General features: G+C 26.3%; 3 protein-coding genes and 1 long non-coding RNA gene across 15 annotated transcripts in view; 3 read left to right on the top strand and 1 right to left on the bottom strand.

Annotated features, from left to right (window-relative positions):
* Positions 1 to 3,919, top strand: part of Amih (hyperpolarization-activated ion channel) — a 180,512-nt gene extending 176,593 nt beyond the window's left edge. For 10 of the 12 annotated variants that reach the window (XM_026442017.1, XM_026442015.1, XM_026442011.1 and 7 more), the window contains 2 exons: positions 1,642 to 1,777; positions 2,181 to 3,919. In XM_026442017.1, the coding sequence (XP_026297802.1) occupies positions 1,642 to 1,777; positions 2,181 to 2,324 (280 nt within the window). In that variant the 3' untranslated portion in view covers positions 2,325 to 3,919. 12 annotated transcript variants of the gene reach the window in all.
* Positions 1,728 to 17,527, bottom strand: LOC107964825. The gene is made up of 3 exons (XR_001703895.2): positions 17,356 to 17,527; positions 1,922 to 1,997; positions 1,728 to 1,818 (listed from the first exon to the last, which is right to left on the bottom strand). It is a non-coding gene; the product is annotated as an uncharacterized LOC107964825 (long non-coding RNA).
* LOC100578113 (protein CUSTOS) lies at positions 14,403 to 15,342 on the top strand. The gene is made up of 3 exons (XM_003249034.4): positions 14,403 to 14,612; positions 14,705 to 14,840; positions 14,938 to 15,342. The coding sequence occupies exons 1-3, from the start codon at positions 14,459 to 14,461 to the stop codon at positions 15,272 to 15,274; spliced, it is 627 nt and encodes a 208-aa protein (XP_003249082.2). The 5' UTR covers positions 14,403 to 14,458; the 3' UTR covers positions 15,275 to 15,342.
* Positions 15,428 to 17,361, top strand: LOC100578259 (zinc finger HIT domain-containing protein 2). Its single transcript, XM_006557268.3, has 5 exons — positions 15,428 to 15,622; positions 15,842 to 16,127; positions 16,240 to 16,500; positions 16,568 to 16,771; positions 16,880 to 17,361. Exons 1-5 carry the CDS (start codon positions 15,573 to 15,575, stop codon positions 17,198 to 17,200), a joined length of 1,122 nt encoding a protein of 373 aa, XP_006557331.2. The 5' UTR covers positions 15,428 to 15,572; the 3' UTR covers positions 17,201 to 17,361.
* Positions 17,528 to 17,568: the final 41 nt, after the last annotated feature.

Here is a 17,568-nt window from a genome sequence, read left to right on the forward strand (position 1 = left end):
ATCTATTCTTTTTCTTGGGGAGAAAGTATTACAACGAAAAGCGCACTAACTTACAATGAAGGGACGGGTATCCGTTAGATACGCGTCTCCAATGAATCGAGAGAGTTTAATTAGAAATTTGATATTTCTTTTTCTCTTTTTTTGTCTCTCTCTCTCTTTTTTTTTTGGCTCTCTCAATACGTGGTTCGCCGTTCGACGAGCGATCGTCTCTAAATTCTGCAGACGACGCGAGTCGAACGGGGGTTTGACCCGTTTCGAAAAGAAAGAAGAAAGCTTGAAAACACCGCGACAAAATAAATCTTCACACTCGACACATTCACTTACATGGTAATGTTGTTCATGATTTTGCAAACATACTTTGTATAATGAGTTTTGGATTTCTCGGTTTTGCCGCATCTCCGCAGAGTCACATTTCTCTGTTTCGTTCCAGATAGGAATTTTGTATATTATTTATCGAATAAGATAAAGAGAAAGAAGCTGAAGCACATTTTTAGATATTAGATGATATCTTTATGATACAACTTTTTCCTTTTCATTTAAATGCACCACTATTATTTATCCTGTTCAATCAATTTTAATAGTTTATGAAAACTACTGCCCTTTAAGTTCAAACAATTGGACGTTTTAACCTCTCACGAATATCATAGAAATATCTTAGTGGATATAGAGTAGAATATATTGAGAAGAATCCAATCAATGATGAAACATGAATTATTTCTTCCCTTTCTTCCCTCTCTTAAAAAATAAATCAAATTTCAATCATCTATAAATCTGATACGAATATTATATTATTTATCGAATAAGATAAAGAGAAAGAAGTTGAAGCACATTTTTAGATATTAGATATCTTTATGATACAACTTTTTCCTTTTCATTTAAATGCACCACTATTATTTATCCTGTTCAATCAATTTTAATAGTTTATGAAAACTACTGCCCTTTAAATTCAAACAATTGGACGTTTTAACCTCTCACGAATATCATAGAAATATCTTAGTGGATATAGACTAGAATATATTGAGAAGAATCCAATCAATGATAAAACACGAATTATTTCTTCCCTTTTTTCCCTCTCTTAAAAAATAAATTTAATAGTTTATGAAAACTACTGCCCTTTAAATTCAAACAATTGGACGTTTTAACCTCTCACGAATATCATAGAAATATCTTAGTGGATATAGAGTAGAATATATTGAGAAGAATCCAATCAATGATGAAACACGAATTATTTCTTCCCTCTCTTAAAAAATAAATCAAATTTCAATCATCTATAAATCTAAATCTGATACAAATGAAAATATACGTAATCATAAACTATCCTCCTTTTCCAATCTTCGAGGAGTTAAAACGAATAAATCATTAATTACAAACACGCGTAAAAATGTGATTCTGCGGGGCGCATTTCAAAGCTACTGACTTTCTTTTACCTTGTATCTCACATTGTGAAACCTTTAGCGGTGCAAGTGGTATTAGAAACGAATAATACAACTTTTTTTCCAAGTCGCGGCGGAAATAATAACGTGCGATTTTTTAGGGAATACCTGTAACACTGCTAAACGGTTTGTAAGTCGATCGATGTGAATTAATCGTTGGTTGTGTTCCGTGCAACATTCCCTACGCTTAATTGTGCTCTCTCCATAGGTTGAACAAAATCGGCAAGAATCCAAATCTGGTGGCCCACCGCGAGGAGGATCTCGGCAGCGAGTCGAAAACGATAAACGCTGTGGTGAACGCGCTCGCGGAACAAGCTGCGCATGCCAGCGCCAGTGAGGAATCGGTAAATATTTCAGCATCGTTGCTGAGTCGATAAATTTTTCTCTATATTTTTTAGAAATATTATTAAATATGTAACATTGAACAGAATATAACGATCATCGGTAAATGATATAAAGAAAATGAACGAATTAAAATATATAATCACCTGATCGAATCGAACAATCCACTTTGCATCAACCACTCTCTCGTCGAGCTCTGCCTCAATCCTTGTCAGTTTTTACCTAGAACAAAAAAATATTTATGTATTAGAGTTAAATTTTGTTAAAAAAATTTGAACCATTGCATATTGTTATATAGGATTGGAAAATTAAATGAATTTGAATAATTGTAATCTTTTCAATTTTTAGAAAGAAAAATTCCTTTTTCAAATCATATTCGAATAATGTATCATTCTTCAATTCCAGGTGCACAGCATGGAGTTGAGGACCCTTCCTTGCCTGTTGCCCAGACCGAAGTCTGAAAACAATTTTGCGAGCCAGGAACTGTCTCGAGAGGGGCGGCGAATCTTCCATAAGAGCGACACTTTCCACAAGGACTCGTATCAATGACGACACTCGTTATACTAGCATACAGAGAGATACTAACGGCTCCATGGGCGACAATGGCTGCGTCCAGTGTCGATTATTGGCGGCACTTTTAAGCCTAGATCCTGGACACACTACACTAGAAAAGCAGTCTATACATAGAATATTCGCTATGCCAGTAGTCCTCTAGCGATCGATTTCTAGCGCCTTCTTATTATTAACCTGACGGCACGTTCCAGTTGTCCAGGATCTATGCGTAAAATCGTGCGGACCAAAAAAAAAAAAAAAAAAAATATACATCAACGTTCTCCAACGATGGCACAGCATTACGATGGAAAGGATAATAAAAAAAATCTTCGTTTTCGGCGTAATCTTTCTGTTTCTTTCTCATCCGTGAGAAGACGTTGACAGCAATAAACGAAGCACAAACCGACAAACGAAGAGGAGAAACACATTGTCGAGTAATAATAAATTTTCATAAACTTACGGAACGTGTCAAGTTCGACGAGGGAAGGAGGAAGAAAATAAGAGAAGAAAGAACAGACTTGGCTGTGGCATCGAATGGAGAACAGGGAGCCGTTATTCCTGCCACGAGTCTTCTTCATCGACGTAGGCGTCGCGATTATGGCGAAGAAAAAAAATAGACGACGACCGAGGATGAAGATTCTCAAACGACGAAGAGCAGGCCTAGAAATTTATAAAAAAAATCTACGTAGCCCATCGTGGACTAAATAGGATATCTTAAAACGACAGTGTTTAAGCGATGCGTAAATTTCTCTGTGATTTTGCAAAAAGCCGTGCGTCTCGCATTTTAAAGAGAAAGGAAAATAAGGGGGAAGAGAGTACATAATCTACACGCGAACGATATTAGGATTTTGTTTTTGGTTTTTCCTTTTTTTTTTTTTTTTTTTTTTTTTTTAAAAAAAAGACAATTAACCGATATTAACAGAGGAGAAGAAGGAAGAAACTCGTGAAACGAGGTGATATTCCAGTTATAAGTTTGTTAACGTGTTTTAACTTTAGCTTCGTATCGTTGAAATAATCCTGTGCGAATAGTCGAATAAAGAGAGGAGGAATAAGAGAGAAGAGATTTCGCGATATCCCGAAAGTTGGCAATCGAAAGAGATAAGTAAAAATAAATAAGAAGATAATAAAAAGAGAAGAGGAGAAAAGAAGAAGAAAGAAAATGTTTCGTTTAAGCTAAGATCCTCGAGATCTATGGAACACGCCAGCAGCAATTCGGAACTCGTTTCTTCGCAGAGTTTATGATAAATATCGTTTTATTTTATTAAAACAAAAAAAAAAAACTACAAAATAAAATGTCTCGAATTGATTCGATGAGAAAATAATGGATAAACAATATCGAATTGATTTATATTAAAAAATCGAAGTTTTAAAAGACCGTCCTGAGACGTGAACGAAAGAAAGAGAAAGAAAAAGAGTTGAACGCCACAGGAACGGAGAAATATTAAAAGATATACGAAAAACCTTTATAGGGATAGGGAAACAAAAGGAATCGGAAGAAGTTTAAATCGTTCTACAAACAAACAAACAAATAAAAAAAAAAATAAAAAAAAAAAAAGAAAATTAATATTATAAAAAAAAATCAAAGGCCCAAAGACCGTGTTAACTTGTTGAGTGTTCTTTGGGCTATAATGGCTAATATTAAGGAAAAAATAAAAAAACGTCAATGAATGAGAAATAATACAATTAAGTGGAACGCGAGAGAGAGCGAACGAGAGAGAGAGAGAGAGAGACAAATATACCTTTTTATTCAGGCAAATGACATGCGATGTATTATAAGAAGCGAACACAAAAGGAGAATTAAATTAGAAGAAAGAGAGAAAGCTATAAATATTATGTAATAAATTATTATTGTTACCGATTATCATTGCAATGATTATTACATCCACTACCGCATAAATGAAAATAAAAAAAAAACACTAGGCAGATTAAATAAAAACAAAAAAACTAAAACGTAAATGAGAGAACAGATAACACATTATATTATATATATATATACATATATACATATACATAAATATACATATAAAGTATGCATAGTGGTCAATACCGTGTTGCAGATATTATGTAACGTTTTAAACTGTAAAACTGCAAGGAAGGGTTAAACACCGACAACACCGATATACATTTACGGACTGTCTCAAATATAGTGACGATTTTTTAATAAAATATTGCTCCTCTTTCATTAATTTCATTAATTAGTTGAATATTTTCCAGATGACAAGAAAAAAAATAATAAAAAGACGAAATATTAAATTAGAATTAAGATCAATATTATTGAATTATATTATTTTTGTAGCTATTGACACGTATATTTTAGCGGTGTTATTCTTTATGCTTCTTGAAAGTTTAACGCGATTGTTGAATTTGTCTGATATTAACACATATTCGTAGCGGAAGAAAACTATGCTCGATTTCGAGAGAATATTTTCCGGGTCAGTGGCTCCTGACTCGAATTTTATTGTGCATTTCTCTTTTAAATCTTAGAATAAATAAAATATTCTTTATTTCTTTTTTTTTTTTACTCATTTCTAATACTATACTTTTATTATGATATTTATTTAAAAATATAATATTTTTTGTCAAAATTTAATTAATCCTTAAAGGCCATTATGTAAGGTGAAATTTCACTCCAAGTAAATATTTTTTCATATAATAGTTTTTAAGAGTTAAATAAATTTAACTATAATTTGATAATTCAAAAAATAATAAAAATATTTGCGCGATAATAGTGAAAAAGAAGATGCAGGAACCACTGTTCTATCTGTTAACTCAACTGAACTTAGATTGCATTTGTTAACAATAATACTCTTCTTTAAATAATTAAACGAACGCCCTAAAAATCTAATTTATATGAAATAGCAACGTTGCTTGTTACTTTGAAGTATTATATATAAATACTATATATACATGCCACATACATACCACATTACACACATATTGACTTATCACATAAGAACATACACGGCGAGTGAAAGAAACATGCCATTCGTTTCCTAGTTGAACGTATACACCTTTCATGCATATGTGATTGGATATGCATACATGTACATATATACATATATAAATATATAAATATCCACGTAAGAGAGTCTAGGAATATTATATACATGCGTTTCATATACATATGTAAACATATACACCTACACACATGCGAGAAAAACCTATTTTTCATGTAAGAGAGAGATAGTTTTCTGTCATTATTTTACATCCCCTCACGTCATCCTGAATAATATTATATTATATAAATATATACATATAAATAACGATAAAAATAACTAACTACGATAATTATGATTATTATTATTGTTGTTGTTGTTATTATCATTACTATTAATATTATTATTAATATCCTTATTACTATTATTATTATCATTATCATTACTATTATTGTTATTGTTATTATTACTATTATTATTAATATTATCATTATTATTACCATCATCATCATCATCATCATCATCATCATCATCACCATCATCATCATTATTATTATTATTAATATTATTATTATATTATATTATATTATATCATATTATATTATATTATACTATATTATATTACATTATATTATATTACATTATATTACATTATATTATATTATATTATACTATATTATATTATATTATATTATACTATATTATATTATATTACATTATATTACATTATATTACATTATATTAAATTATATTACATTATATTAAATTATATTACATTATATTACATTATATTACATTATATTACATTATATTATATTATATTATGTTATATTATGTTATATTATATTATATTATATTATATAATATTATATTATACTATGTTATATTATATTATATTATATTATATTATATTATATTATATCATATTATATTATATTATATCATATTATATTATATTATATCATATTATATTATATTATATTATATTATATTATATTATATTATATTATATTATACTATATTATATTATATTATATTGTATTATATTATATTATATTATATATATTATATTATATATTATAATACGATGAGAGAACGGCGTACCGCGAGTCAAAAAAAAATGTATCTCAAAAAATGGTAGAATACTCGTAGACCGGATGTTCGACATTTTTATAGATTAATCTATACACAAAATCGGTCTAGGACTAATCTGCCAACAAGATTTGGGCCTAAAATGTATGTATAATTAATTATACAAAGAAAAAGAAAAAGGAAATAGAAAGAAAAAGAGAAAGTGAGCAAGAAAAATGTGAGAGAAAAAAAAAAGAATATTATTATTATTATTTGAAAAAAAGGAACAAAAATAAGGCGAACATGGATGAATTAAATCGTAAACAATTATTATTATTATTATTATCATCATTATCATTACTATTATTATCTATTATTATTATTATTATATACTATTATTATTATTATCATCATCATTATTATTATTATTATTAATTTTTATTATTATTATTATAATTATTTATTATTATTATTATTATTAATATTATCATTATCATTATTATTATTATTATTATTATTATTATTATTATTATTATTATTATTATTATTAATATTATCATTATTATTATTATTATTATTATTATTATTATTATTATTATTATTTTTGTTATTGTTATTATTATTATTTTTCTTTTTATTATTATTCTGGTTATTACCATTCGTAGGATGAAATTACGATAGGGAAGGAACGAAAGGAAATTGTACTCTTTGCTATCACTGCTGAAAAAACGAAAATCAATAGATAATTATTTAGATACTGTTTGCTAATTTCGATCGAAGAGCGTGATAAAAAAGAGAGAAAAAAAGAGAGAAACGCTATTTACCGTATATAGAGAAAGATTAAAAATATAAGATATGTTGCATATTGTAAAAAAAAAAAAATCGGTCTATGTGTATCGTGTACATATAGACAATCACAAAAATAGCAAAGTAAAAAAAAAAAAAATGGAATGAAAAAGAATAAAAAAAAAAAAAAGAAGAATAATACTAAGATTAAATATCGAGCAAACGCGAACAAACATGGTGTTAAGAAATATTAAAAAAAAGAAAAAAAAAAGAAAAAAAAAGAAAAAAAAATAGAAATCGTGCGGCTATTCGAGATGCACATGTTATTTACTAAGCGACAAGAGTGAGACGCGACTAATTAAGCGAAATTAACAAAAACGAAAGCAACAAAAAAAATAATAATAATAATAATTAACATACAAAAAAGGCGAAGTTAGTTTTTGTATCGATATCGAGAAATAGGTTTCACAAAGGTAGCAGAGAAACGAGAACACAGATCGCAGGGGTCCGGTGAAATCGGAAATGGTACCGTAAAATCCGCGCTTGCAATGCAAAGAAATCGAAAAGTCAACAAATGGAAATTTCCAAAAATAAAAGGAAGGAAAAATGAGAAAAGTAAAAGAGGGAAAAAATAGAAAAGATACAAAGGAAAGTCAATAGCCTTCAATTTTCTCGTGAGATCGATGATTGGATGATGAATTGCGAGATGGTCGTGAACGATTGATATATGAATTAAATGCAAATACTTGACGCTAGAATTGTTGTTCTAAAGCCAGAATATAAAAAGTATATACAACACAAAAAAAAAAAGACTGTAGCACTATGAAATGTATATCCCGGATCTTAACATATCAAATGTCTCGTTTTGACTATAATTACGAGTTCGTTCGCGGCGAGATCTATCGCTGAACAGTTAATAACTGATTATCCATGTTTTGAAATACAGTATTTAAATAAGTTTGGTGATGGGTTGAAATTTTTTTTTTTAAACCGTGTTTAAAATTGTTATTTAGTGTATCATAGAATAGAATGATTCATCGTATAGATACAATAGGAAAATTCGATAAAAAAAAGTATTTTGAAAGTGATGATTGATGAATGATTCTAAATTTATTTATTTAATTAATATCTTAATTTATTTTGCTAATATTTTTTAAAATTAATTCTACTATGTACTTTAATATTCATACTTTTAATATACGTGATTTTTTTTTTTTTTAGTTTTGATTTTATGTTATATTTTGTTAAGACATTAAAAAATATTTATTGAAATATAAAAAATGATCGTATGAATGATCATTTTTTAATTTTTTCAATTAGTTTTACACAAACCATATTAATATTTAACAATATATAAAATCTTAAAACGGAAAAATCTTCTAGATAAAAGTTTCATCAATATAAACTACTATAACTTTTTACTGAAATAGAAAGTATCACTTCTATCACTAATTAAAAAAATTTTTAAAGAATTTCCAAGATTCTATGCGTTCCAAGACTTTCTAGATTCAATTCTACATTTCTCTATTAAGTTAAAACTAAATAAAAATTTAAAAATTATCTTTATTTCAAATTTTTATTTGTAAGTTTAGTTAAACGCTATCTTAATATTAATATTCAATAATTTTAATTTTGTAAAATATCTAATCAAACATATAATTTTATTTTTCAAATATTCCTCATCACCAGACAACAATTCCAAAAAATTTGTTCTCCAGAAACCTCTCCACCATCTAAATCTCGCAATTCACCTATTATTCTCGAAAAACAAAAAAGAAAAAAAAAAAGAAAAGAAAACAGTTAAAATAAAATTTCGTTTATATTATTATTACGACTTGCAAGTTTAACGAGCCTATCTATCAAATCGAGAGAGCATAGTCGAGTTAAATCATAGCAGTGACAATGTAGACAGACAAAACCTAATGTATACCTAAATTTAAAAAAAAAAAATAAAACATTTCCGTTTCCGGTTTCAAGGATCGAATATATAAAACTATTTAAAAAATGAAGATTATAAAGACAAAAGAGAAAAAAATGCTAACGATCGATAATGAAACGTGTGACTGTCCAATGCCAAGTAGAATGCTAAGCTTTGTTAGACAGTACACTGACAAGCCGTTTTTCGATGATCTCTACAGGGTGACACGTAACAATGGTTTAAACTGTATAGATGTGTTATATAGATCACGAATAGACGACGATATTATCCCGATAATCAATAATTTTGCTCGAATAAATACACATTATATACACACGTGTGCATAAGTGATTGAAACAACGAAATCGAAGATATTAAAGTTCGTTATCACAGATCAATCGACATGTCGACCGCCTTGTAAATGTCATTAGTAGAATTTAGTCACCGCAATTTATCTCGTTATATTTCTCTCATTTTCTCGATCTTTTGATCTAATTAGATAATTCTTTCATAGTGTAATAAAAAAAGACTAATTTTAGTTCATATTTTAATTCAAAAATTTTAATAACGATTTTCTAATGTTCTCAATATTTTTTTTGTTTATTGAGATAAGAATGAAATTAGCATATAAAAAATTTAATCTAGCATAAAATATAATTTATATATCGATATTATTTGTTTCGAAAAGATTAAAGATCGAATCATAGTCCCTTTACATCAGTTAAATCTCATTTCTATAGAAATTTTAACAATAATTTTTATCGAATTTACAAATTAAAATTACCTGAATAATATAATAGCGACTTGTTATTTATAATCCTTAATTAACTTTCGCGTTACGCTATGAAAGAATCAATAATTAAAAAACTCAAATAGCAATTGTTTTTAACGTAACAAACAAGATAGATACAAGGATACGAGTAGAGATCATCGTTAAATCGATTTAAAAGTGTGCCACCATGTAGAAATCATCCTCGTCATGCGAGAAATTTACATAGTAGCGCCTTGTAAAAAAAAAAAGACACAAAAAAAACAAATGTAATAACAAAAAACAATAAAAAAAAAGAAGAAAATACGAGAGAAAGAATGTATGTACGATTGAAAGTCTGAGAAAGAGAGAAAGAGGACGTACGCGATTGAGAGAGAGAGAGAGAAAGAGAGAGAGAATAAAACATTACCCTAGCGTCAATTTTCTACGAAAGAGTTTTCTACAAAATTCACACCATAAGCGTGCATCTTGGTCGTATCGCGCTTATTGTATGAATCTATGTAAGTATGTATGCTACACGCAAGCAATGGTACGAATCTCTTGACGTTTTTCTAATTAGACATCGTTCGCTAAGTTTGTTACAAAAAAAAATATATATATATATATATAATAATAATAATAATAAAAACATGTTTTTCGCGGAGTTTGCTGAAAAAAAATCATCGACGATTTCGTTCGATATAAAAATCGACGAGAACGCGTGATGCGAAGAGACAAGGAGAGAGGAAGAAAAATAAAGCGAGCGAAAGAGAGAAAAAGCGAGAGAGAAAAATGCAGCCCTATAACAAAAAAAAAAAAAAGCAAGTGTAGTAGCAAGCGGATATAAAAATTATGAGCTCATAATAGGTGCTTGTTCAAAATGCACACAAATAATTGTAAAAGCGAATAATATGGAATCAGATAAAAAAGAAAAAGAAAAAAAATGAAATGAAGCAATTAACGAATTATCATTCAATTATTGAGTTCCGAGTATCGATGTTTAACTTTTCGCACTCGACGACGCCTCTTTAGTCGTGTCTTTAATCCTCGAATCTTTCACTTTAAAATTTAGAAGAAAAGAAAAGAAAAGAAAAAAAAAGAAAAAACATCAGAAAGATAGTAATTTTTACTCATAGAATTTAAATAGGACTCATAGTAATTTCGACAAATTCACAATAGAAAATATAATTAATCGAACAAAAACGAATCGAGTGTCGAAAGGATTAAAGATCGATCGAATATTCCTGTCGCTCCGGGATGAATCGTTCTAATCATTCAAAGAGATAGAATTATAAAAAGTGATTATAGATTATAAAAAATGTTCGAGTTAATGCAATGTTTGCGATTGATGAAAATTAAAATATGTACATTTTCATTCTATTGTAACTCCGTTGTGTTATAAAACTCAATGGTGTAGTATGATAATACAGAATTTGCATTCCAAGACTCGATTTGGATTGTTTATATGATATTATATTTCTATTTAAAAAAAATATTTCGTTTATCTCTTCATTACAGTTGACTCTCTAGTCGTTTTTCTTTTGTGACTTTCAATCTATCTATCACGAGAAGCAAATCGACAATTTAATTTAAATGATCTTTTAAAGAAATCTTACTTTGTGAGAAGAATATACTAATAGATTTAAAACTTTAAATAAAATTTAACGTTTATTAATTACTTAAATAAGAAATATTCTATCATATGAAATATTATGCCTTTAATAAATTGAAATATCCAAAATTTTTCTTTTATATATTAAATTAATGTTTAACGAAGAGTTAACAGATGGCAACTAGAGAGTTATCATTAAATTATTTTACCTAAAAAAACTATATTCACTACACCATTGTTTGCAAGAGTGATTCAATCGCCTGTTAAAAAAAGGCAAATTATGTTTTGCGATTATAAAGAAACAAAATAAAAGAAGAAAAATATATATATATATATATATACACTTCACATACATGTAAGTGTATATGCGCGCGTGCGTACGATAAAGATGAATTCCGTTTATGCCAACTCGTGGCACGAGGAAGTTAAAATATATTTAAAAAAAAAGAAGCGAGTAAGAGGTTTAAATTGAAATAAGTAAAGGTTGGGATTTAATCGAAATAATTTTGTCATCCATAATTTGTCATACACATATACACACATATACATACATATATATACACATTACACCGATGAAAGTTTTTGTGTTCGTTATGTCGGTGTAAACAAGGAGAAATGAGGGGAAAAAACTGACCACATCAATTATAATTCCACTATAGTCGAAAAATAAAAAAATGAATTACAGAAAAAAATAAAATAAAATAATACGTATGAAAAAGATTCTATAGCGAAGGAATAATACATTATAATTCTTCAGACATATACGTATACATCTTCTTATTTCCGATTCTCTAGCCTGCGATTAAATATATTTTATTAAAGGATAATTAAAAAAAGAAAAAAAAATTAATTGCAGAAATAATCGAATAACGAGCATAAGAGTAAAGATGCATGCAAAATAGAGAGTATAAAAAAAAAAAGAAAACAATTAGTGGCCGCGGATTATAAGGCGCAATTGAATTAAACGCGAAATAAATAAAAAAAACTACGATAAAAAAAATAAGAACAATTACAATTAATGAAACAAGAAAAAAGAAAAAAAAGAAAAAAATACGAAGCAAGATTAGTTCTTTTTCTAACGAGCGAATCGTTTTTTAAGTGAACATGTAGCTGGCTAATTAGAAGTTATATAACTGGCCAATATACTTTTATAATGTACGAAAATGAAAAAAAACAGAAAACTATATAAGTATTCACGCGCGTTTAGACATCAGCACTTTTAAAATATACTTGCCATAATGAATGCCTTAGCAAAGAAATAAAAAAATTATAAAAAATAAAATAAAACATTACTGTACATTGAGATACGATGACGAGAAAGGAATATACATATACATAAGTATAATAAGTATACATACAATGTCATACACGTAAATATGCATATACATATACATATACATATACATACATACATAAATAAATGCCAGAAACAAATTGACAAACGAGCCAAAAAAAAAGCCAATGCACACATCAAAGATAATATTAGAGGAAATAAAAGTAAAACATACGTACACATATAAACACCTACAATATCTTTACGCGAAAATGTATATCTGTATAAAATGTACTTGTGAACATTGCTCCTTGTATATTTTATACATTTTACAATTATTATTTAAGAAAAAAAAAAAAAAAGAAAATGAGAAAGAAAGAAATAAAAAATGATTATAATCATTTAAATTAAGAAATGTGCAAAAGAAAATACGTATACATATATACATAAATATACAAAAAAAGAACAATGTATATGAAATCTCTCAGAAGCGCATTAAAATAAAAAGAAAAAAGTATAAAGAGAAAGAAGAAGAAATGATGATGCAAAGTGAGAATATATTATTAAATGTATTTAGATTAAGATTGAATTATTAGGGAGGACGAGAGAGAAAGAAAACAGAAGAAGAAAAAACGATCATTAAATCGTGTACATAAACATCGTTGGCAATATTCGACTTCGCCCGTCCATTTAGTTTTTAGACCACAAGTCTCTACGAATTGTTCCTTTCAAGCCAGCATCGAATAGGTCAGAAACGATTGAAGATAATTTGCGCCTGTAATTCTTATTAATCTTATCGTTAAACACGTTGACATAATTTAGTCGAAATGTTTCCTTCTCGAACAGAGAATAATTATAATATTTTAAAATACAACATTGTTTATGTTTAAGACACACACTTCCAAATACTCCGAGCATTTATTTTCTATTTCATTGATGATTAATTCCATTCATTATTTTATCTCATTAATTACTATTGCCATCGTCTTTGTTTTTTCATCATTTCACTTTACTTCATTTCAATTTTCACTTCATTGAGATGTAGGTATTTCTTCGAAATGATCGAATTTTTGTACATGTGGCGTTAAATATGTGGTTATAGCGATACAATAATAAAATTCAATCAAAATGATTAAAATTAACGAATAAAATTTAACGACACGATACAAGATATGTAATGCTAAATATTTTTAGAATTGTTTTGAAGATTTATTATTGTTTTCTTTTTTTGGTGAATCTATTAATCTTTTAATATTTTATCACCATTTTTTTAATGATCCCATTTAATTTTATTATTATAATTTCACTTTATTTTTCTTATAATTTTCTATTTAAAAAAAAATGCGTAATCTTTTTCAAGTTAAAATAAAAATAAAAATATGTGAAAAATATTTAGTATAATTTATGTTAGCTTTAAATTTATATTAAACTATATAGTAATTAATTATTCCTCCACTGTATGCCTTTCAAGTATGGAAATATTTGAGACTTGTGTTTTTAATTGCTAACGAAGGATATTCCTACTGAATAATTGTACAATATACGAACATCTTTACACGCATTTCAAGTACTCACATTCTGTACAAAAATTTATAACTACTAACTAATAAACAAATTTCGGCAATGAGTTAATTAAATAATCAATTTCACTTTTAATTTTTTTGTTTTTTTTTTTCTTTGATAAAATAATTTGTTAAACTATAGATAAATAGTACAAATTATAAGATGTGTACGACATTGTAGAATTTAAATTCGATTATCGATTGTTATCGAAACATTCGAGAACAATGTTAGAGAAAAACAATGACGATTCAAGTAGTTCTGAAGATGAAATATCAACAAATGCAATAAAAGAAGCAACTGATCATCAACTTCTAAAAGAACACTATTTTTCTAATGAAAAATTTAAAAACACAGATGTTTCTAAAAAACCAAATGAATGTAAGTATTATAACCTCACTTTCATATCTTCATATCTTAATCATATTCTTAATATCTAATAAATAGCAATTTTTCTTTTATTTTTTTTTTAGGTAATTCAATAGAAATTAATACAAATCCCATATCATTAAGAAAAAAATTAGAACATGAAGATACATTTTCCAATTTTGGCGTAACTCCAACATTTCAAAATTATGTTGCAAAAAAATTAGATGAAATGCTAGAAAAGTACGTAATTATTTAAAATATATAATTATTAATTTGAATTTAAATTATCTATTAAATAATTTTTATTTATTTTTTACATACTAAGACAATTTTTCAGATCCATTAAAATAAAGAAGAAAACAACAGACAATATTATAAATGAAAAAGATAATGAAAGTAATAATTATGGTATAAAATTGCTCAATTCTTCATCAGAGTTTTTAACACTTGAAGAAGATCTTACAAAGTTTCAAAAGAAAAGAAAAATGGAAACAAATATAGATGAAAAAGCAAATTTATTAAAATGCAAAGAAGTGGCCGTAGATCCTGAACATATATTATCAAAAATAGATACTAAAGCTTGGACAAACAAACGAAAAGAAATTGAATTCAATTATAAAAAACTGAAAAATGGTACTTTAGTCGAAAAACCTAACAATAGGTTAGGTTCGTGATACTATTATTTATAAATTAATTTGTAATGCATATATATAAATAAATGAATTTATATATAAATCTTAAATTTGAAAATATATTTTTTCCTTTTTAATATATAAATGTTTTATTATACATCTAAAAATTATTTTTTTATGATATCAACTTATACAGTATATAATACCAAACCAAATAACACGTTTGAAAATGATTACTACGTCTTAGACATGTAAAATTTAGAAATTATTAATATAATGCTAATATAAACTTATATTGAATAATTTAAAAATTTAATTAATTTAAAAACAATCTAAAATAATGGATATTCGAGAAACGAGTTCTACAAATATAAATAATATTTGCAAATTGTACGTATCAATATTATTAACCTCAAATTGTTTATAAATATTATGTTTAAATATTTTTAAAAGCAAGCCTAAGAATTTATTTTTTAAATTATTTTAAATATTTTTTGAAAAATTTTTTTATATTTAAAAAAATTTTATATCATAAATATTAATAATATTTATATTAATATAAAAAATTCATGAAAGATATATTTTTTAGAACTTTTTATTTATTTTTAGATGTAATAAACATCCTCATATATATATTTGTCCACGATGTGAGATAAAATATTGCAGTGTTGATTGCTATAAATCAGAAGCTCACTTAGAATGTTCAGAAAGTTTTTATAAGCAATGTGTAATAAATGAGCTCAAATCTCAAGAAAAAAACGCAGAAGATAGACAAAAGATGTTAAAAATTCTCAAAAGAGTACATGAACAAGATTTAGAAGACATGGAAACATTGGAAAATAATGAAATTGATGAAGAATCAGAAGAACAATTAGATTCGGATGATGAAGAGAATGTGAATTGAATTCATATTGATATAATAATTTCTGTTATATTGATACAACAATTTGTTTTTTTTATTCTTATTTAAATATCTAATATTAATATCTAAACTGTTTCTTTTTTAGATATCAGATTTAGAAAAAAGACTTTATAATATAAATTTAGATAATGCAGATGAAGTATGGTCTGTATTAACAAATGCTGAGAAACAAGAATTTGAAGCTCTAATAAAAAATGGTGATATAGATAAATTTTTACCAAAATGGATTCCATGGTGGATTCATTGTACGAAAAAGAAACTTGTTGAAGATATGGATCAAACATATGATGAACAATCACAGAAACTTCCTTCACTAATAGATGTTCCAATATTTAATGAATTACAGGTATTAAAATATATTAATAGAAGTTTAATGTAATATAATATTATAAAAGCTAAAATATTTCTTACAGAAAGCTTCTCCAAATGTTGAATATAATATAATAAATGTAATCTATGCATATGCATACATAGCAAATTATTATAATGGTGATTACCTAAACTGTCCAGTAGAAGCTACAATTCTTTTTCTTGATCTCAGTGAAAATATGAAATATAATAAAGTTTATGAAAATTCAGAATCAGCAATAACTTCTATTGTTCATAAAATTATTAGTGTAAGTTATTAGTAAATTATTAGTTCATAACATTATATTAGTATAAGTTTTATAATATTTAATATTCAAAAAATAAAAAGATATAAAAAATTTGTTAATTGTTTTCAGTGTAATTGGTTACCACAAGATGAACAAACTTTATTAGCTTTCAAAGAAGCTGGTAATATAATAATGCAAGGTGAAAATTCCGAAAATAAATATCTGTATATTGCTGTTGCACTTTCTGAATTATATAGATTATTAATAGCAGCAACAAAAGAAATATTGAAAAATAAAAATGACAGTGAAAATAAAAAATTTTTCAAAAAATTTGTTCGATATAAGATTGATAATATAAATTTATCGAAAAAAATGCTTTTTTTATATCGCAAAAAATTGGAGTACTATTTATCATGGACTAAAAATTGTAATATAAATATGTATATATAAATATATTTAATATATTATAATTTTAAATATTTATAATTCATTCAAAAAATATTATTAATTAAAGTTATATATTGTTCTATTACTAATAAGAAATTGCATGCATTCTACAATATTCAATTTTATAATTGAATTAAATTTTTAATAAATTCACTTACCAAATCCTTTCTTCAGTATCATTTTTAACACTCTTAAAATATTAACACTCTTAATATTTTTGCATTTTTTGTAAAAATTTTTAAATGTTAAAATTAAAAATTAATCTGTTTGTTCATTCATACGTCAGCAATATTAACAGTACAAATTCAAACTGTGACTTCAAGAGATTAAATCGATATATCAACTTTTAAATTACTATCGATTTCTATCGA

This window comes from Apis mellifera, linkage group LG8, assembly GCF_003254395.2.
Source record: "Apis mellifera strain DH4 linkage group LG8, Amel_HAv3.1, whole genome shotgun sequence".
Lineage (NCBI taxonomy): Eukaryota > Metazoa > Arthropoda > Insecta > Hymenoptera > Apidae > Apis > Apis mellifera.

Bases quoted from the DNA above. Each gene is read 5' to 3' on its own strand.
- LOC100578259 (XM_006557268.3), top strand. From the start codon at position 15,573: ATGGATATTCGAGAAACGAGTTCTACAAATATAAATAATATTTGCAAA. The intron at 16,128-16,239 runs GTGAATTGAATT...TTTCTTTTTTAG, and splicing joins ATTCGGATGATGAAGAGAAT to ATATCAGATTTAGAAAAAAG. The intron at 16,501-16,567 runs GTATTAAAATAT...TATTTCTTACAG, and splicing joins CAATATTTAATGAATTACAG to AAAGCTTCTCCAAATGTTGA.
- LOC100578113 (XM_003249034.4), top strand. From the start codon at position 14,459: ATGTTAGAGAAAAACAATGACGATTCAAGTAGTTCTGAAGATGAAATA. The intron at 14,613-14,704 runs GTAAGTATTATA...TTTTTTTTTTAG, and splicing joins TTCTAAAAAACCAAATGAAT to GTAATTCAATAGAAATTAAT. The intron at 14,841-14,937 runs GTACGTAATTAT...ACAATTTTTCAG, and splicing joins TTAGATGAAATGCTAGAAAA to ATCCATTAAAATAAAGAAGA.